This window comes from Mauremys mutica, chromosome 8 (assembly GCF_020497125.1).
Source record: "Mauremys mutica isolate MM-2020 ecotype Southern chromosome 8, ASM2049712v1, whole genome shotgun sequence".
Classification (NCBI taxonomy): Eukaryota; Metazoa; Chordata; order Testudines; family Geoemydidae; genus Mauremys; species Mauremys mutica.
In genome coordinates this window covers 28,063,007-28,085,173 of record NC_059079.1, presented here as the reverse complement: position 1 = coordinate 28,085,173, position 22,167 = coordinate 28,063,007, and the positions used below count along the sequence as shown (strand labels likewise).

Sequence of the window (22,167 nt, the reverse complement as noted above, 5' to 3'; positions counted from 1 at the left end):
AGGAAATTAATAACCTATTTTTACAGGAAGAGCCACAGGAAATTTAGTAATCACGAGTGTCCTCAATTTTATATTTCATCCAAAAGATAGACTCCTCAGAAGCAATATTCTGTAACACCATGCTACAACATTGGTTCCATACTGACTTAGAAGGAGGAATGCCAGTATTTAAATCACCAGCACCACCTGGGTTTTCTCCAAGATCTTTTGTACAAGTGGTGAACCAGTTAAACATGTTTAAGTTAGGAGATCTGATGAGATCACTGAATGAAGTGATATGGCTGTTCATCATGGCAATGTCTTTTGTGTGCTTTTACCCTGTACTATAAAGATTTCACGGAGGAGACCAGCGTTTCTCAAATTGGATCCTGAACCAACAGGGAGTTGTGGGGTGGTGGTGGTGGTTTTGCAAGGTTATTTTAGGGAGTTCATGGTATTGCCACCCTTACTTCTGTGCTGCCTCCAGAACTGGGCAACCAGAGAGCGGTGGCTGTTAGCAAGGCATCAGGCTTTGAAGACAGCTCCCCACTAGTAGCAGCACAGAAGTATGGGTGGCAATACCATACCATGCCACCCTTACTTCTACAGTGCTGCTGCTGGGGGCAGCTCTGGCTTCAGAGCTGGGCTCCCAGCCAGCAGCCACCACCTCCAGCTGCTCAGCTCTGCAGGCAGCACTGCTGCCAGCAGCAGCACAGAAATAATGCTAGCAGTACCACAACCCCTCTCCCACCCACACAATAACCTTGCAACTCACCCCCCACAACTCTTTTTTGTGTCTGGATCCCTACAATTACAATACGGCAAAATTTCAGATTTAAATAGCTGAAATAATGAAATTTACTATTTTAAAAATCCTATGACTGTGAAATTGACCAAAAGGGACCATGAATTTGGTAGGGCTAACCGCTTTCTCTGTGCTAACTTAAGGATTCCCATTGCTGTGTTGACTAATAAACCCCATTGTTTTGACAACACTGAGTGTCACTGCAAATGCTTAGTGAGGTTCATAAGTCCCTGAAGAATACACAAGTCTCTACCAGGAGTCTATCTCAGTTGGATTTGCTCAGCAGACCTCCTGGTGTGAAAGAGGAGTGCTGGGGCTCCGGACCTTCGGTCTAAAGGAGGCAGTGAGGCCACATGGCCTACTCTGTGCAGGAAGAAGGAGACCCTTTGCAGGTTTGGCACATTGAAGGGGTGCCTCCTAGAGACTGTTCAAAGCTCGGGGTGTAGCACTGATCCTGTGGATTTGTGACATATTTACTGGATTATTTAGCCATTTTCTTTTAAACATGAAAACATAAAATTTGAGGTGTAGGAATGCAAGAATCTGAGTTTTTAAACTGTAAACACAGCAATATTTCAGAGACTTTAAAAAATGTATGCACTTTTAAAAAAATATTATTGCAGTAAGGATGTCCATGGATTCAAAAGTACATGTTATGGACTTTTCTAATTCTCTATCTAAATGGATCAACCTCTAATAAATCAGTGAATTGTAGATCTACTCAGTAGACAATCAGGTTACAGGAAAAGCTCTGCAAAGACAATGGTACAAAACAAAGATTTTTTTAAAATAGACCCTTTTTACATACCTTTCCAGAAACTATCTTTTCATAAATTTGAATTGGTTGATCTGCAAAGAATGGAGGATATCCAGCGGCCATTTCATAGATTAACACTCCTAATGCCCACCAGTCCACTGCTTTGTTGTAGCCCTGCGAGATAAAGGGGAAATATTAGTGTTTTACCATAGCTAATAAGATTTAAGAGTTCCTACACACTTATAAATACAAAATATATAGTATTAGTATAAAACATTAAAACACAGAATAGTTCAAAATTAATTGCCTCATGACTTCCAGTTTGTAGACGACTTAAAACACACATGGATGATGCACTATGAGATTTATTCACAGCTCAGTACTTGAAACTTCTTGCACAGATAGCTGTGCTTGGGCAGAGCCCCAGTGAAACAAGTGGGATTCTGCATAGGTGCAGCAACCCACCCACAGGCCCAGAAGAAAGCACAAATAGCACCCACATAGCAACCCACCCACAGAGAAGAAATATTGGGGCCCAGGTCTTTATTTGAATGCAGTCTCATCACATGAAACTTAGTTTCAGAGCAAATTAAAGACATCTCATTAAGTAAAATCATGCCTCTAGCAATGTTTCATACTGTTTCATTCTTATTATTTTAGTATCTTAAAACTTATTAGTTAAGTTAAAATGGAACCTCTCAAAGCTTTTAATAGAAACCAGTTTTAAAATATTTAGTTATTTAGCTGTTACTGATTCATCTATTAACTGACCTGTACTTAAAATTTATCTGAAGAGCTTTTTTTTAAAAAAGATGTTTACTCTGAAAATATAGATTACTATTACGTTAATTACAAATTCATTTGCAAACAGTAAACTTAAAAAATTTCTTTTTCCGAGATCTTACCAGGACCTGAGCTCAAGCTTCAGTGTCTTCCCTGAAAAAATTAATATCAATATGCTAAAGTGAGAGAGGAAGGAACACAGCTTCCTGTGCTGCTTTACATGTTAAGTGTATTAAGATACAAGGGCTAAGAACTATTATCACCGCCAAAAGTTTCAAGAGAACCATCACCCTGCACCAAGGCCTTGGAAGGTTACAAGTATTTTCAATTCACTTTTACAGACAATAGATAAGATATTGTGTAATAAGGGAGCATCGGTAAAACAGGGATAATGATACTTGCTTTCCTTTGTTAAGCACTTTGAGATATATGGATAAAAAGTTTTACATAAAAGCCAAGTATTTATAATAATTCCTTTTCCATTCAGATACTTGTTATATTATTTGAAGAAAGAGATGATGTGAGATAAGCCAGTTACGCTTAAAAAGTAGTGTCACATTTGATTTTATTTATACTTAAAAAGACCAAAAAAAAAAAAAAGGAAGACGATCTAATGCATAATCCTTACAGGTTGAAACACTCCCTCAGAGGGGTGATTCCCAAATGTCTATTGGTTTATCCAGTATGCAGGTCTGGTTACCTTCTGGAATTTTTTAACTAGTTCATTAAAATATGAAAATATACCAGAGCAGGCAAAACTGGCATACGCTTATGAAAAATGCTAGTGAAAAAAAACCTCCTAATTATAATTTGCTTCCTGTCCTGCAAAAAGTTACTTGCAAATGCGATAATAGAATTTTGCAAGGTTGCATTAAGAGTGTGTACTAAGATAATTTGGAGTATTTTTTAATAATTTCTAACACAGAGGATAGCATTTTGTGTACTTTACGAAGGACCTAGGTACTGCAACTGCCTCAGATGCCGATCATTAAATAAATCAATCTAAATTGGATCAAACGTCAAGCCTGAACAACAAGACAGTGCTTGTTCTTAAGATTATATATAGAAATACCTTGCTGAGAATTATTTCAGGAGCCAAGTATTCTGGAGTTCCACATAATGTCCAAGTCCTTCCTTTTACTCTTTTTGCAAACCCGAAGTCTGTGACCTGGGGCACAAAGAAAAGTACTTGTAATTATTTTTAAGTGTAGTTTAAAAAAAAAATTCAATTTGGGAGATGTTTTGAAAAATATCTTCATCCACAGAAGCAATTCACCATTTATGTCTTGTTCAACATGGTGTAAGACTTCATCTTGTTTAGCCAGTTATTTTGATCCTTTAATTAGGACAAAAGCTTATGAAAAAATTGATAAAACTAAACAAAAGAAAGATATGGCAGGTACTCCACCCTTAGCACAAGCCACTGTATTAAAAAATGTAAAGCAGTGAGAGTTAACCATGGATTATTATTTTACAGATGAATTATACTTGTATTAAATGTTAGTTCTTACTGTTACTTCAGTCTTATTAAATATAGCTGAAAATGTGATTATTGATAATGGGTCACAACTTCTGTAGATGCCATAAAAAACTCGACAACTGGATCAGAAAAAATAAGGTTGGTCAAGCGATCAGGAACTCCTTGAAAATCTGGGAGATTTTTACTGCAAAATTGCATAAGGATTATATGTACTGTGAAAGAGCCAGGCCAGTTGGGAACAGCAGAGTAGTCCTATTAGTATCCAGGAAGTGGGCAGGCGAAGCCCGCCCACTGCTAAAAGACCTCCCCCCAGCCTAAGGGGAGGATCCACAGGTCCGGGACACTAACTAATTACGTGGGACAACCAAGGAAAAAAACAGGAGCGGGAGTGAGGTCATAGGGCTAAACGAAGGGAACCAGATGGGGACACCGAGCAGAGAACCCCGGACAACGCCCACTGCTCCTCGAAGGTGTCAAGGAAGCCAGTGGACGCCGCCCAGAGGAACTCTGCCCGGGTACGTGAACGGACGGAGGAGCGGAAATAGGCCCCACAGTCGCAGGAAATCCCGTCGGCCAACCTCCTCTCCCTGGTTTTATAGATGGCCAGTTTGGCCAGGGCTAAGAGGAGGTTGACAAGGAGATCCCGCGACTTCGTAGGGCCACGGATAGGGAGTGCATAGATGAACAGGTGAGGGGAAAAGTGCAACCAAAAACGCAAGAGGAGAACCAAGAGGAGCCGGAACAGGGGCTGCAACCTGGCGCACTCTAAATAAACATGCGCCAGGGTCTCCTTCACGCCGCAAAAGGGGCAGGTGTTGGGGACAGGGGTAAACCGCGCCAAGTACACGCCCGTGCTCACGGCCCCGTGAAGGAGCCGCCAACTGACATCCCCGGCGGGCCTCGGGACTAGGGCAGAATACAGGCTGGCCCACCGGGGCTCCTCACCCTCGAGAGGTGGCAGGAGGTCCCGCCATTTCGTATCGGGGCGGGACGCAAGGGTGAGGTAGTGAAGCGTGTGGAGCACGAGCGCGTACAGATGTTTTCTTGGCGCGGTCTGGAACAGAACCGGCTGCAGATCGGGCAGCTGGCTCGCAGTGAAAGGGCGAGGGGGGTGATTGGGTCCACGGGGCAAGGGCCCGATAAAAAGATTCACGGGGCCCGGGGTGGAAGGTGGGCGGGGCGTGCCCTCTCGCAGGACCCGGTCAAGGTAAACCTGAGCAGCGGGCAGTAAAGCGGCCTTCACCTCCTGAAGTACGCGCCGGGGGGTACGAGGGCTGGAGAGCCCCATGCGCTGAGCGAGCGTCAGGGGATCCAGCCAGTCTCCCCGGTCGTAGTCCAGGAGGTCTCCGACCCTGGTGACCCCTGCCAAGACCAGCCTCTGGCGCACCGCGGGGGACTCCGCCACCTGCACACGGAGCTGGGGGTTATGTAGCAGGGGCTCCGCGAGGAGATCAACCCCCACGGTGGCCGCCACGGACCTGGTCGTTGAAAAGAGCTTCCAGGTCCGGAGGAGGTCTTGGTAGAAGACCGGCAGCCCAGAGAGGTCTCGCGGAAGACCTCTCGGATGGAGATAAAAGAGCTGCCGGTCGTATCGGAGCCCTCGGAAGCGGCGGAGGAAGGTGTGCGCCAATACGCTCCACGCCGGACTACCCACACCATACAGGAGCCTCTGCAGGGCCTGGAGGCGGAAGACGTGGACCTGAGTGCGCAGGCACTTCAGGCCCTGCCCCCCCTCCTCCAGGGGCAGGTGGAGGACCCCTGCAGAGACCCAGTGCGTTCCTGGCCAGAAGAACTCCAGAACCGCCGTCCGGAAGTTGGCCAGGAAATCCGGGGCCGGGACCAGGGTGTTGAGCCGGTACCAGAGCATGGACAGGACTAATTGATTCAGCACCAGCGCCCTCCCTCGAAGAGAGAGGCACCGGAGTAGTCCTGTCCATTTCCGGAGCCGCGCCCTCACCCCGCCCTCTAAACCATGCCAGTTCTCCGGCGGAGACGGATGTGTGGCAGAAAGGTAAACGCCGAGATAGAGCAGCGGACCCGCGCTCCACCGGATGGCCTGAAGCGCGGGTGGGAGGGAGCTCGCCTGCCACCCGTCCCCTACCACCAGGCCAGAGCTCTTGACCCAGTTGACCCGGGCGGAAGAGGCCGCCGAATAAATGGCCTGGCAAGCCTCCACCCGCGCCAAGTCGCCCGGGTCCTGGACCACGAGGAGCACATCGTCGGCGTATGCCGACAGGACCAGCTGCAGCTCCGGCTCCCGGAGCACCAACCCCGTCATCCTCCGACGGAGGAGACAGAGGAAGGGCTCGATCGCCAGAGCGTACAGCTGACCCGAGAGGGGACACCCCTGCCGCACTCCTCGCCCGAAGCTGACCGGCTCGGTCAGGGTCCAGTTGAGCCTGACCAGACACTCCGCGGAAGCGTACAGCACCTGGAGAAAACCCACAAACTGGGGTCCGAAGCCAAACGCTTGCAGAGTGCCCAGGAGATACCCGTGGTCCACCCTGTCGAACGCCTTCTCCTGATCCAGGGACAAGAGGGCGAACGACAGACCATCCCTACACCCTAATTCCAGAAGGTCCCGGACCAGATACAGATTATCAAAGATCGTGTGGCCCGGGACGGTGTAGGTCTGGTCTGGGTGGACCACGTCCGCCAGCACGGACCCTAGCCGCATCGAGATGGCCTTCGCAACGATTTTGTAGTCCGTGCTGAGGAGCGAGATGGGACGCCAATTCCGTAAATCGCGGAGGTCCCCCCTCTTCGGCAATAAGGCGAGCACGGCTCGCCTGCACGAGAGAGGGAGGACCCCGCCCCGCAAAGACTCGGCCCAGACGGTGACTAGGTCTGGGCCGAGGACGTCCCAGAACACGCGGTAGAACTCCACGGTCAGCCCGTCCATGCCCGGAGATTTATTGGTGGGCATGCGACGGAGGGCTTCCAAGAACTCGGCCAGAGTGAGAGGCAGCTCTAGCCGGTCCCGGTCGCCCGCGCTGACCGTCGGGAGTCCGTCCCAGAGCACTCTGCAAGCGTCAGGATCGGTCGGATCCGGGGAGAAAAGAGCCGCGTAGAAGGCCCTGGCCCTCCCGCATATCTCCGCCGGATCTGTGAGGGGGGTGGCGTCCTCCACCAGGAGGCAGGTGACGTGCTTTTTGGCCCCCCTCCTTTTCTCCAGGGCGTAGAAGAAGCGGGAGCCGCGATCCATCTCCCGAAGGAGGCGGATGCGGGATCGAACAAAGGCACCCCGGGCTCGATGATCCTCGAGGGCCCGGAGCTCCTCCCGCTTCTCCCGGCACGTTCCGCAGAGGGATGGATCCTCGGGGCTGGCGGCCAGACGCCTCTACAGCTTCAAAACCTCCCGTTCCAACCGCTCTATCGCCACATCCCTCCGTCGGCTGGCGCCCCGGGTGTAGTTGCGGCAGAAGAGCCGGGCGCGCACCTTCCCCAGGTCCCACCATCGCTGCGCCGAAGGAAAGGCGCGCCTCTGCCCTCGCCAGGCCAGCCAGAACTCCCGGAAGGACGCCACGAAGCCCGCATCCTCCAGCAAACTATTATTAAAATGCCAATAGGCCGGCCCCGGCCTCTCCGCGCAGAGAGAGGCCGTCACGGTGGCAAGGTGGTGATCCGAAAAGGGGGCCGGCCGAACGCTGGAGGAGTGGGCTCGTGAAAGGTGGAAACGTGACAGGTAAATGCGGTCCAGCCGGGAGTGGCGCGACCGATGGGCCTCCACCCGGACGAAGGTGAACGTTGAGACGTCATCCGGGTGGTGGTCGCGCCAGACGTCCACCAGGAAGTGCCATTCGATGATCTCCTGGAGGACGTCCGCGGCGGCCGGGCACTGCTCGGTCCCCGAGCGGTCCCGTTCCTCGAGGGTGGTGTTAAAGTCCCCGCCCAGGACCAGGCACTCACGAGGATCCAGAGAGCCGAGGAAGGCGGACGCCTGCTGATAAAAACGCAACCTCTCCAGGCCCGATGTCGGGGCGTAGACGTTGACGAGATTAACCACAAGCCCCTCCATGCGGACCCGGAGGTGCAGCAGGCGGCCCGGCACAGCCTCGGCGACCCCCAGCACCTCGGGCCGTAGGTCGGGGGAGAACAGGGTCGCCACTCCTGCCGAGCGAACTGAGAGGTGGCTAAAGTAGACCCTGTCCCCCCACTCCAGCCGCCAGCTAGCTTCAGCGGCTGGATCCGTATGGGTCTCCTGCAGGAAAACCACAGAGTACCCCCCGTCCCGAAGGAAGGAGAGCACCTGGCTCCTGCGGAGACCCATCCTACAGCCCCGGGCGTTCAAAGTGGCAAAGATGATCGGCGCCATGAGGAGTGCTGGGGGGGATCCTCGCCGGCAGACACGCCCACGGCCTCCGTCGGGCCGCGCAGCAATCCGTGACCAAACCCGTAGGTGTGCAGAGAGTCACGGAAGAAGCAGACCCGCCGGTAGGCCGTGGCGGCCTGCTTCCCGGTCCCCTTACCCTCCCCCATGAGGGCCTTTGCGGCCCGGAGGATCAGGTGGAAATCCCCCCACCGCTGGAGCGCAAGATGGACTTTGTTACGGGAGCCACGGACGTCCTCAAGGAACTCCCGCAGCTCCTCCCTCAGCACATGGGGGGGCGGGGTAACGGATCGATGACCGTCCCCCAGCGGGGCCCCCATCACAGCCCCGTGGCCCACCGAGGCGGGCAGGCAGGGGGCAGACCCTCGACGTGCCGTCTGATGGGCCGACGTCACGCGGTCCGCCCCGCTCCCCAGTTCAACAGGGGGCGGCGGAAGGAGAACAGCAGCCCCTGATGGGTCAGGGCAGGGAAAACCAACTAAGGCCGCGCCCTGGGGAGTATCCCCAGGGGCGGCAATGGCATCACGGGAAGTGGAGGGGACAAGGGTAGGGTCAGGGGTCGGTTGGCCCACACCCAAGAGGGACACCCCCTGGGAATCGGGTCCGGGTAGCGGGGCACCGGCCGTCGCCGCAATGGGCTCGGTGGCCGTCAGTGAGGTGCCACCTGCAGCCGGGCTGACGGAAGATCCCAGGGGACCCCCAGAGGCGGGAGCAGAAGCATCAGTCGGGGTAGGGAACCGGGGACAGGGGGACCGAGGTGAGGTTGCTCAGATCGAGGCCCGCTAGCAAAGGGTCGTCCTCCCCCTGCGTAACTGGGGTCAGACCCAGGGCCTCGATCTCCTCATAGATGGAGGAGAGATCGCCGTCTGCCACCCCGGGGCCCTCCCCGCCAACACCCGAAGCGACGCCCACCTCAGCGCTTGCGGGGGCTTCGGATGGCAAGGGAGTAAGAGGGGCTCCCTTGGGGGCTCCCTCGGGAAGGGACCCCGGAGGAGGGGCAGCGTCACCGTCCGGTGCTGCCACGTCGTGCCCAGCCAGCACCACAAAACGGGCGTCGTCAGGGGGCAAGGCGGAAGGCTCGTCATCAGAGACCCCTTTCCTGCTCTTCCGGGGGGGTTTCCAAATCCGAAGGATGTGATGGGGCCTGAGCCTTCCGCTTGCCCCGCTTCCCCTGCACTAAGGACCAGCCCTCCATGGCATCATCCGGGGGCTGGCTAACAGGGGTCGGGTCTGGGGGCAAGGGCGATGGCTCAGAGACTCGGGGAAGCAATGGAGGGGCAACAGGAACAAGGGAGGCGTCTCCCTGGGGCGGGCCCTCTCCCATGCCCGGCGGTATCTCCGCCACACCCTCCTCCACAGCGGTGGACTGAGAAGGAGGAGGGGTAGCTTCAGGTGCCGGGCAGCCAGGGGCACTGGCGGTGACAGGGCCAGTGCTTTGCCGGGGCTCGGGGGTCTCGGACGCTCCTCCGTGCCGGGCCAAGGGGCAGTCCCTCCGGACGTGCCCCATCGCCCGGCAGAGGTAGCACCGGGCCTCCCCCGTCGAGTAATGCACCCGGTAGCGGGCTCCCTGGTAGGGGACCACAAAGGACCCCTCGAGCGCCTCTCCGTCACGCGCCGCCGGCGGCAGTTGAAGCTGCACTTGCCGGCGGAACGAGAGGACGTGACGGAGGGCGGGGTCCTTGCAGCCCAACGGGAGAGGGCTGATGACAGAAATAGGACGCCCCAGGGCAGAAAGGGCGGGCAGCAGGGCGGCATTGGGCAGGAAGGGAGGGACGGAGGTCAGGATCAAGCGGACCCCCAGGTCTTCCAAGGGCTCAAGGGGCACGAACACGCCCCCCACCGCCAGACCCATCTCTACCGCCTCCTGGGCGGCAGCCTCCGACGCCAGGAAGAAGACTACCTTCCCGTACATCTTGGAGGCCGCCACGATGGCCGTGGGCCCCACCACCCTCGCCAATGCCCGCACGTAGACCTCCACGTGGGGCGAGGCGGACACCAGGAGGCAACGGACGCCGTGCTTCCTGGTCAAGGTGGGGAAGGGGCCCCGGCCGCTATAGATGGAAGTGGAAGTGGCGGTCGGAGGAGCAGCGGCAGGCGGGGGGGGCGCCGTCACCTGGGCATACGCCCTGGGGGCTGGGGAAGGGACACCCGCGGAGCTGGTAGAGGGAACAGCGGGGAGGGATGCTGCGGCCGGTAGCAGGGCCACGGCAGCGGGGGTAGTCCCCGCCATGGAGGGCTTGGTCTTTTTAGCGGGGCCCTTACCCTTCTTCCCACCCTGACCTTTCCCACCGGCTGGGGGGGCTCCCCCCAAATCGGAAGGGGTGAGGGACGTGGCAGCAGCGGACGCCTCCCCAGTACTTGCCGCTGCAGGTGCCCCAGCGGGGGCGGTGACAGATAGACCGGCAGCGGCGGTCGAGGTAGAGGCCTGGGGATTGGACACGGGGGTGTCTGGAGGAGGGGCGGTGGGAGCATCGCGAGGGGTCTCCCCCACCGCGTCCCCCGCCATAACGAGAGCGGGGAGGGGGACAAACAGCGAGGGGAGGGGAGGGAAAGGAGGCGACCACCCCTCCCCGCTAGGCTGCAGGCAGGGGAGGAGGGTGCCAGAAAGGGAAGGCTAAAGGGGCGTGGAGAACAATCGAGGACCCAGGGGCGGGAGGGTGGCAGGTCATCGACCCAGAGGGGAATTCCGGCTCCTCTAGTTGCACTAGGAGATCAGGGGGGCTAACAGCATAGGGGGGTGCAGTGAACAAGAGCAAACTCAAATGGGGGAAGAGCACAAGCGCATGGAAGGGGGCATGGGCGCACGAGGGGAGGGGCTAAACAGGGCTGGGGAAGCACAGGGAGGGGGGGGAAAGTTGAGCTAGGAGTGGGGCAGAGGGACCACGGGGCTAGCTGCAGGGCTGGGGCAGGACAATCAGGGCCACAGAGGAAATGGGTGGGGTAGACAAATGTGGCAAAGGAGAGGGGGCCAGGCCAAGGGGGTGGGGGTGGGGGGGGTGCGCCCACGGGCACTTGAGCAAAAAGTCAATTGTAGCTGGCTGCTGCTGCAGGCCCAAATGGTGGAAGTGGGCGTGGCAAGGCAGGTGAGCAGCTTAGTCCCAGAGGCAGGAGGCCGAAGCAGAAGGAAAACAGCCAGCGGGGGTGGTGGAGGGGGCAACGATGGTGGTGGGGGCGAAGGGGGACACGGATGGATCAGGGGCAGGCTCCACGCCACACCCCCGGTGTCCCAACAGACACAGTCCAAACCCCCACCACAAGAGCACAGTTCAAAAAATACTCAGTCCTTTAGTGCCCCCTCCACGGTGGTCTTCAGAGTCACCATGAGGTCCTCCAGCAGCAGACGGTCCTCTCCTCCTCCTCGGGGCTCCAGCAGCTCCCCAGCAGCAAACACAGCAGCTCCAGCAGCTCCAGGCGGTGGTCTGGTGGCCAGGCAGGAGGGACCCTGCTCAGAAGATGGTGGTGGTGGAGCCCTCAGCAACAAGGGCCGGAGCTGGGGTCCCTCACTCCCCTCCTCCGGGGAGCAGGCCAGCAGCCCCCCCCCCCGGGGCTGTAGGAGGAGTAACAGCAGCAACTGGGTGGTGGGGGGGAAATCTACTAGCCAGCCAGCAAGCAGATAGCAGAGAAAGGGGGTGGGTGGTGGTGTCTAGCCCAGCCAGGGGAGCAGCCGGAGCAGCAGCAGCAATGAGGGCCCAGCAGGAACAGCAGCAGCAGCAGCCCTCTCCCTCCTACCCTCAACAGCAGAGGAGTAGACGGGGGATCTTCTGGCCACTGGAGAAAGAGGTTTCTGTTCCCTGAGTGACCAGAGCAGGGGCTGCTCCAGGCTAATGAGAACACTTGACTCCAATTAACCTGCTAAGAGTCAGGTGAGGCTGTTAAGCACCTGACTCTAATTAAGGCCTCTCTGATGCTATAAAAGGGCTCACTCTAGTCAAGCCAAAGGGAGTCAGAGGAGAGGAAGTGCGCGCGAGGAACTGGGAACAAGAGGCGTGCAAGAAGCCGAGAGTGAGTAGGCATACTGCTGGAGAACTGAGAAGTACAAATATTATCAGACATCAGGAGGAAGGTCCGGTGGTGAGGACAAAGAAGGTGTTGGGAGGAGGCCATGGGGAAGTAGCCCAGGGAGTTGCAGCTGTCGTGCAACTGTACCAGGAGGCACTCTAGATAGCTGCAGTCCACAGGGCCCTGGGCTGGAACCCGGAGTAGAAGGCGGGCCCAGGTTCCCCCCAAACCTCCCAAGTCCTGATCAAACACAGGAGGAATTGACCTGGACTGTGGCTTCTACCAGAGGGGAAGGTCTCTGGGCTGTTTCTCGACCCACAGGGTGAATCTGTGAAGCGAGCAAATCCGCCAATAAGCGCAGGACCACCAAGGTAGAGGAGAACTTTGTCACAGTACCCTTTTGGCACCATCAATGTAACATTATGTAATAGAGTAAGCTATCATAAAGGAGGTCTTTTCAGATGATAGTAACTTCTGATACAATCCCTCTGAAATGCTCTCTCAGAAATTATATACTATTCAGTACAAACTCCTTCAGACGCAAAGAGATGCAAAATGGAAGAGGAACGTTTCCATAGCTCCACTACTATGGTATTTCTTTATGTGGAAGAAGACTGGAACTTTCACCTAGATAAACAGGGCATATATCTTTGTTAGCATTTCTTCCTCCACCAAAAATAAATAAATAAAATAAAATAATCTGACCTGCCACTGCTCAAAAAAATAATTTATGATGATCCCAAAACCACTTATTCAGTATAAGACAAATACATCTTCTTTCTTGCAAAGACAGATGGCTGTTACGAAGACTTTACTGGAAATAGCCAAATCACAAACACTGATCTTTGTTCTTTTCCATTCATGCTTTCAGGCTGAGTGGACAAACTATTGAGGTTTTCTGTTTTATAATTTCAGTCACACTGTTAATCAATCAAACTTATTAAGAGAGAACTTTTATTTGCAGTTAGGTTGTTTGAAGCAATGCACAGTTAACACTCTTGAGGCATATGTGGAAGGTGCCTTATGGGAGTTTCCCTGAAACTTCAAGAACTTGCTATTTGAGTTCAACAGTTGTACTGTGAGATTCAAATATTAATGTTTGCATAAACCTAAGTTTTTACCCCTTTTTTGTGTGAGCAGTTAGCCAATATTTGGGGTCTTGCAGGTTGTTTCCATTAGGAGGCGAAATTGATGATAGTGAGTTATTTCTCTGATGCCATTCTGTATATTTATAAATAATGTACACAAAGTTCTGTTTCCTTAAACACAGTAGGATCAAACAACAGAAGGCAGTTTCTTTGCTCACAATTCCAAGCCTCTTCCCAATCAGAACCTTGCCCCAAAAGCTCTCTTTTGGTTCTCTCTGAAGGCCAAGTCACCAGTGCTTCACTTATTGTCTCTCCTGGCTCTTTGCTTGCTTTCCTGTTGGCCTGTGTGTTTGTGATTGTGAGCCAGAAATAGCTCCACCAAACAATACCCACCCCTTCACTTGCATTCAGATCCAAGGAAAAACTTTTCAAACTGCATAGTTCAGCTCCTACTCCAGCCTTTCCATGATGGTCAGAGATTTGGGCAGTGGCTTCTTATTATTTCAGCCATTACTAAACATAAGGGCATTTAATCACTCCCTCATTTAGCCAGAATGGAAGATAACTGTCACATCTACCAGCTTCAACAAGGTTTGTGACTGCCCATAATTCATAGATGCATTTGCTAGGAACTACCCAACCTCCAGCATAATACAAAACTCTGAAATATATAAATGTTCACCTGCATCATACCTGGATATATCCTTGCTGGTCAATTAAAAGATTTTCAGGTTTTAGATCTCGGTAGATGAGGTCTAGTGAATGGAGGTACTCAAATGTTAGCACTATTTGAGCTGCATAAAACCGTGCATGTGGTTCACTGCAATGAATTAAAACATTATTATGCCTTTAACAATAGCCTTACGTAGTTATAATATAAAACGTCACATTCTTAAAACTGTAGACAATTTAAATATCAAGCAATTGTTTCCTGGTTATTTATGTGATAGAAAAAGAACAAAGAGAACCAACAAGATTTTAGTATCCAAATGCCCGTAATCTCAATCCTCCAGGATTTATAATATTTAAAATTGCACATGCAAGCCAAGGGGTAATGTGCTCCATAGGATAAATCTTTCTGTTTATTTAATTTTTCCTTTGTTGCAAGATGATGTTTTCATTTCACCTGGTCTTTTGGACTAACTTTTAGAAACCAAAAACATTGCCAACAACAATCTATACACTCGTCCCAGGATTCTCTCTTGTACAGATTATGAAAGCCTATATTAACTAATTGCAAACTAATAAATGTAATTAGGAGACTTCTATTGCATGATTTCAGCTCAATGACAAGGGGAAAAATTAAAAGGCATGTACCCATATTATGAAATTAAAACTCTTTTCCTTAATGATTACAGTTTCAAGAAAAAATATACACAAACTAGAAATTTAAGATTTTTATTTCTGAAGGAATAATCTAATTAAGTATCTTACCTGAATCTTCCAATTCTTCTTAGATGTGAGAACATTTCACCACCAGGGACATATTCCATAATCATGTATAAATTAGAATTGTCCTAAAAATCAAATAAAAAGATACACAAAAATATTAAGAATTCAACATTCTAGAATCTCTATAGAAAACAATTTTTCAAGTAAAGCATCTTTTACTTTTTACTAAAGAACTAAAAGATTAACCTCTAACCACATACTCAACATAATCAACACAAAACAGCATACTGTAGTTGGTGGAAAAGTCAGACACAGGAAACAGACATCACCACTGTGACGTTGCACTCCGTATGTTTTATGGAAATGTGCTAATGAGTGTGAATATAATGTTACTGGATATGCTTTATGCAAAAGGTCTCTTATAAGGTATCATTACAAAGCTTATAATCTATTGAGTAGATTGTAATTGTACTCAACAAAAGGTGGCATATAATAGCCAGAAAAGGCTTAGTTTATGTTCTGCCCTGCTACCACTGATCTGAAAGGTTTAAAAACCGTAAGCAAGAGGAGAGTTCAACCAGTCTCATGGTAAATTGTAAGATCCAGGAGTGCGAATCCTGTACAATGCTCGGCTGGATCCTTAGCTGGAATTAACTAACACAGCTCCACTGAAATCAATGAAACTACACAGAAATAAACTAGCTGAGGATCTGGTCTGATATCTTTAGAGAAGTATATTCCCTTAACTGTTTAGAAAGAGAGGGCAGCTCCTTCTAGTGGACCTCTAACATTGTTTGGAAAATACAACTAACCCAGGGAATGCACTTCAGTTCATGCAGTGGTCCAATGGTTAGTTTAATACCTATTCTGCTTCAGTCCTCTCTTAAAAAAGTTAATTGTGATCAGATGCTTAATACAATTAACATTAAATTACAATCTGGAGCATGAGCCAGAACAGGGAAAGAACAGAATAAAGAATAATTAGACAAAATATTCAAATTGGCAGGGCCTGATGAAATTCACCCAATTTACTTCAGGAACTAGCAAAAGCAATCTCAGAATCATTAGCAATTATCTTCAAGAACTCATGGAGAATGTGTGAGGTACCAGAGAACTGGAAAAGGGCAAACATAGTATCTATCTATATTTAAAAAGGGGAACAAAGAGGACGGGGGGGTATAGACCAGTTAGCATAATGTCAATGCCTGGAAAGACACTGGAACAAGTTATTAAACAATCAATTTGTAAGCATGAAGAGGGTAATAGGGTGATAAGTAATAGCTAGCTTCGATTTGTCAAGAACAGCTCATGCCAAACTAACCTAATTTCTTTCTTTGACAGGGTTACTGGCCTAGTGGATAGGAGGGAAGCTGTAGATGTGATTGTAGTAAAGCTTTTGAGGCTCTCCCACAATATTCTCGTAAGCAAACTATGGAAATGTAGTCTAGAAGAAATCACTATAAAGTGAGTGCATAACTGGTTGACAAACCATGCCCACGAAAGCTTATGCTCAAATAAATTTGTTAGTCTCTAAGGTGCCACAAGTACTCCTGTTCTTCATGCTCAGAGAGTAGTTATCAATGGTTTGCTGTCAAAATGGAAAGACATATCTAGTGGGGTCCAACAGGTGTCTGTTCTGGGTCTAGAACTAATCAATATTTTCATTAATGACTTGGATAATGGACTGGGGAGTATGCTTATAAAGTCTGTGGCTGACACCAAGCTGAAAAGCGTTGGAAGCATTTTGGAGGACAGGATTAGAATGAAAAAGAACTTTGATAAAATGAAATTAAATAAAGGTAAGTGCAAAGTATTACTGTCCTGCTCTATTTAACACTAATTACATCCCCGCTGGAGTAGTGTGTCCAGTTCTGGGTGCCACACTAAGAAATACATAGACAAACTGGAGAATCTAGAGGAGAGCAAGAAACATGAGAAAAGGTTTAGGAAACCTGACCTATGAGGAAAGATTAAAAATACCCAGTATTTTTTTTTTTTGAAGATTAAACAGACGACTGAGTGGGGACCTGCTAACAGTCTTCCAATATGTTAAGGATAATTATAAAGAAGACAGTGATCAATTGCTCTCCATGTCTACTGAAGGTAGGACAAGTATTAATGGGATTTATCTGCAGCAAGGGAGACTTGGGTTAGATACTAGGAAAAGCTTTCTGAAAGTACAGGAATATGTTACAAAGGGAGGTAATGGAAGTTTAAGAACAGGTTAGACAAACACCTTTTGGGGATGGCCTAGGTTTAGTGGGCCTTGGCTCAGTGCAGGGGGATGGACTACATAATCTCTTGAGATCCCGTCCAGCCCTACACTTTTGTGATTCTATTATTCTCATTAGGGCCATGCCTCCATGATATATATATAAATGTATTTCAGAAAACATACATGCAGACAATGTTAGCCTGAACTTAAGACATTCTTCCAAATGGAGCATAAAGATTGTCATTAAAGTAACTGATGTTCGTTTGAAACATTCCACCACACTGGAAGCTGAAAATTTCTCAAGTAATGTTCAAGTTCTCCTTTGCTCATCAGTTTATAGCACGCGCCCGTTTATCTGAATAGAATAGAATATCAGGGTTGGAAGGGACCTCAGGAGGTCATCTAGTCCAACCCCCTGCTCAAAGCAGGACCAATTTCCAACTAAATCATCCCAGCCAGGGCTTTGTCAAGCCTGACCTTAAAAACCTTTAAGGAAGGAGATTTCACCACCTCCCTAGGTAACCCACTCCAGTGTTTTACCACCCTCCTACTGAAAAAGTTTTTCCTAATATCCAACCTAAACCTTCCCTACTACAACTTGAGACCATTACTCCTTGTTCTGTCATCTTCTATCACTGAGAACAGTCTAGATCAGGGGTGGGCAAACTTTTTGGGGCGAGGGCCACATCTGGGTAAGGAAATTGTATGCAGGGCCGGGGCAGGGGGGGTGGAGTGCGGGATGTGGAGGAAGGGGCTCAGGACAAGGGATTGGGGCAGAGAAGGGGTGCAGAGTGTAAGAGGGGGCTCAGGGAAGGGGGTTGGGGTACAGGGGGGTACGGAGTGCAGGATGGGGCTCAGGGCAGGGAGTTGGGGTGCACGGGGTGCACGGGGTGCAGCAGGGAGCTCAGGGCAGGTGGTTGGAATGCACAGGAGTGCAGAAAGGGGCTCAGGGCAGGGAGTTGCGTGCAGGAGGGGTGCGAGGTACAGGCAGAGGGCTTAGGGCAGGAAGTTGGGGGGCGGGGGGCAGGAGGGGTTTGAGCTCCAGCCCGGTGCCGCTTACCTAAAGTGGCTCCGGGGTGGCAGTGGCGCACACCAGGGCCAGGGCAAGCTCCCTGCATGCCTGCCCTGTCCCCACACCACTCCAGGAAGTGCTGCGGCCCCTGGGGGGTGGGGCAGAGGGCTCTGCGTGCGCACATGGAGCCCTTTGCCTCCCGGCCCGGGGGCTGCTTCTGAGAGCAGCGCCGTGCCCGCAGCACCACCAGGGGTAATCCCGCGGGCCGGATCCAAAGCCCTGAAGGGCCGGATCCGGCCCGCGGGCCATAGTTTGCCCATCCCTGGTCTAGATCCATACTCTTTGGAACTCTTTCTGGTAGCTGAAAGCAGCTATCATTCTTCTCTTCTGCAGACTAAAAACAATCCCAGTTCCCTCAGCCTCTCCTCATAAGTCATGTGCTCCAGACCCCTCATCCATTTTTGTTGCCCTCCGCTGGACTCTTTCCAATTTTTCTACATCCTTCTTGTAGTGTGGGGCCCAAAACTGGACACACTACTCCAGATGAGGCCTCACCAATGTCGAATAGAGGGGAATGATCACATCCCTCGATCCGCTGGCAATGCCCCTACTTATACAGCCCAAAATGCCGTTAGCGTTCTTGGCAACAAGGACACACTGTTGACTCATATCCAGCTTCTCGTCCACTGTAACCCCTAGGTCCTTTTCTGCAGAACTGCTGCTGCTGCCTAGCCATTCGGTCCCTAGTCTGTAGCAGTGCATGGGATTCTTCCGTCCTATGTGCAGGACTCTGCACTAGTCCTTGTTGAACCTCATCAGATTTCTTTTGGCCCAATACTCTGATTTGTCTCAAAAGCCTCATCCACCTCATCCCCCTGATCTAATGGTCTATAGCAGACTCCTACCACATCGCCTTTGTTGCTCACACTTCTAAACTTAATCCAGAGACTCTCAGGTTTTGCTGTAGTTTTATACCGGAGCTCTGAGCAGTCATACTGCTCTCTTACATACAATGCAACTCCCCCACATTTTCTGCCCTGTCTGGCTTGGGGGCACCCAAAAGTTTCAGATAACGGGGCATTTGAACACACAGAAGTGCTATTCACTAACACAGGGCTGCATGGAGGACATGCTGTGCATTCAGGTAACTAGGATGGTCAGATAAAGGGAATTTGGATAATTGGAATTATATTGAATTTTACGTAGGGTATATGGCTAGTTTACAACAATATTTTGACATCAGTTTTGAAGACCTTTCTAATATAGAGAGGGCATCCTCAATTCCCAAGATGCTGATATGTAACTGACTCTTGGAAAGCTCATGCTTCTGAAGCATACACCACACACTGCGCACCACCCATCTATACACACACTTTTCATAGTTAAGAGGCACCTCTTGTTAAAATAATCTGAAGAGAAGGAATTTAAAATACCACCTAATCAACAAGATCATAACATTAAGTTCCCTCATTCTCTATAGCTTCTATTTCTTGTATGTCTGCCTCATTTTAGATGTTACGAAGCGTCATCAAGAAAAAAATGCGTAACATGGATCTCTCTGATAATTACTGAATTTTGGGCCTTGTCTACACTACAGAGTTTTGTTGACGCAAATTACACCGACGGACAGCCACTGCTGTAATTAAACTGCTGTTTCATGTCCACACTATGCTCCTTGTGTCGATGGAGTGCATCCACAATAGCACCTCTTGCATCGACACAGAGCAATGCTCTATGGGTAGCTATCCCGCTGTGCAACTGGACGCAGGGAGCTTTTGGAAAGTTTTGCAAGGCCTGACGGGGCAGGGGCAAGTGCAGTGTCACATGATGATGGCTTCTCAATCCCATCGTTCCACGGGCATCCTACTAGATTGACAACTACTTTTCAACTGCCCTGGTAACCTGCAACCCAATCATCTGTGTCAGAAAGCATGGATTCTGCACTGCTATTCAGTATTGTGCTGTGCATTATGAACACAAGTATATAAGAGTAACACAATGGGGGACTATTCGGCTGGAGGAGCATAACAACACTGAGCCTCAGTAATATGTGCTGCTGTAGTGTACTGAGCCTGGCATTGTTTGCTATGAACCTTGTAATGATCACTGTGTGTGCCTGAAAAGTGACACATTTTAAATCCCTTTTTAAAGTAGCACTCAGTAATATGACCAAACTGACACTGCTGAACACTAACACAAGAAGCCCACGTAAGTGTGTATGTGGTTGAGTGTGAGACAGTGAGTATGTGTGACAGAGTTACAGAGACAGAGAGTGTGTTGGGGGAGAGTGAGTGTGTTGGCACGCTGTCTATAAATTCAGACAGCAGCCAGGAAACAACCAATCCTGAGACAGAAGCTGATGCACAGACAACTAGCATAGCCTCCTCTCCCCTCAGACCAAGGAGATCCACCCACTTCCCTGTAGTCCAGGCAGGAGGGCGCTTGCTGCCAGTAGCCTGCCTGTGTAGCTGGCTACAGGGCAGCGGAGTTCAAAACAGTGAGCAGAGCGGTCATGGTGGGCATTGTGGGATGCATCCTGGAGGGCAGTTACAGTGACGTAATGAACGCAGTGTCTACACGGACTTTGTTAATCTAACTTTGCCACAAAAAGCTCTACGATTCTCATCAAGGTGATTTTATTAGGTCATCAAAGCGGGAGAGTTTTGTTGGTGGGAGGAGCATTGTAGTGGTACACCTCCACTATTTTATTGACAAAAGCTGCCTTTTGCCAACAAATTGTGTAGCATAGACAAGGCCTTATTCTCCCTAAGGAGAAAAAAAGACTTTAGCTTAGCAGATAGGAACAGAGGCACAAGGTTTTGAGTCTTTTTCAAAAACAACCAAAATGCCAACACACACACACAAGATAATATGCGTCTTCATGTAACACATATACTTACTTTATTGGTTATATATATATAGGCTGGTGTTGATAGTGGAAAGAAGAATGATGGAGAAAGACCAATTTTTTCTGCTTTAGCATAATTCTCCCCAGAAGTACACAGTTAAAGGGATAGCATGAACTTTAAATGTTACTTCTATCTGAAAGTTTTACCAATGATTTTTACAATTATCATTTAGATTATTACAACTGAAAGAGATTTGAGAAATTACATTAAAAAATGCAAAGCTTAACACGACACATTAAAAATAATTGGCTACATTTCAAATTGATAGTGTCCTTTCATGGAAAGGTTTTATGCAAAGTACATTTTACCAAAAGCATGAATTACTGGATATTAGTCATAATTTACTTAGTATTTTGAAAACAAAGCACATACTTTATATTACCCATCGCAGAGAAGAAAAATAATTTTGCATTCATAATTCTTAGGAGGATGTGATGTACTTTATCGTAACTACATTATAGTGCAATGGCTTTACAGATTGAGCAAGAAAGTTATCTGTACATATCTAAAATTTGAGCATATACTTCATTCACATTTTGAAACAACTGCTTTCAAAATATTTACCTTAAAAGAATACTCCAGTCTCACAAGGAAAGGAAAGTTCACTGCTTGCAATATTCTCTTTTCATTCAGCGTGTGTTCTATTTGCTTCAGTTTGACAACCTACAAATAATTTTTAAATTTTTCAGTCTAAACAGATCTTATGTTTTCCAATAAACATATTAAAGTCATTGAACTGAAATGCAAAACATGTAGATACAAATGGCTAAATGAAAGGCTTTCTAGTACAAGTCATATTTAGAATTTCTTTCCTTAAAATTTTAAGAGACTTTACAATTCTTAAAACATGGAAAATGGATATCTTTAGTAATTGGAGGACTTTTTATATCCCCAAAAGTGGAGCATAGGAACCAATGGGGCAAACTTAACACATCCATGACAATGTACCCAGCTGACCTGATGGCAGTCACCTGTAGCAGTGACAGGGTAGTGAATCTCCATAGCCATTTGATGTTGAGACTATCAGTAAGGGTGTCGATTAGTCCTAATGATGAGTTGTGGGTGAAACATACTTACTCACAAGGAACAGGACTGAGACCCTCTCATTTTGCAAAACCCACAGCCAGGAAAAGATAATGGAAAATTTGAGTTTAACTAATAATTTCCTTACTCAGAACAGTCGCATCTGCCACACTTCACAATGGGTTTCGTATATTCTACTGTATACAGTAATTCCAAGGCCTCCTAACAATAAATGCTTTACGGCGAAAGGCAGTAAATGATAGGTTCCAGCTCTCTGCTCTTCTATTGCTAATAGGAAATAGAATTATTTCCTTTTATTTAACTCCAGCATTAAGTAACCACCCAATTTATCAATACCCCATTGTGAGAACTGATGGACGTGCTTATGACTTGAG

The 22,167-nt window shown here is 49.3% G+C and overlaps 1 protein-coding gene across 7 annotated transcripts in view; it reads right to left on the bottom strand.

Annotated features, from left to right (window-relative positions):
- The window catches only part of PRKACB (protein kinase cAMP-activated catalytic subunit beta), a 125,813-nt gene that overhangs the window by 11,294 nt on the left and 92,352 nt on the right, over window positions 1-22,167 (bottom strand). For all 7 annotated transcript variants that reach the window (XM_045027404.1, XM_045027408.1, XM_045027403.1 and 4 more), the window contains 5 exons: window positions 21,314-21,412; window positions 14,656-14,738; window positions 13,915-14,041; window positions 3,397-3,492; window positions 1,593-1,715 (listed from right to left, as the gene is read on the bottom strand). In XM_045027404.1, the coding sequence (XP_044883339.1) occupies window positions 1,593-1,715; window positions 3,397-3,492; window positions 13,915-14,041; window positions 14,656-14,738; window positions 21,314-21,412 (528 nt within the window). The remainder of the gene's footprint in view (window positions 1-1,592; window positions 1,716-3,396; window positions 3,493-13,914; window positions 14,042-14,655; window positions 14,739-21,313; window positions 21,413-22,167) is intronic.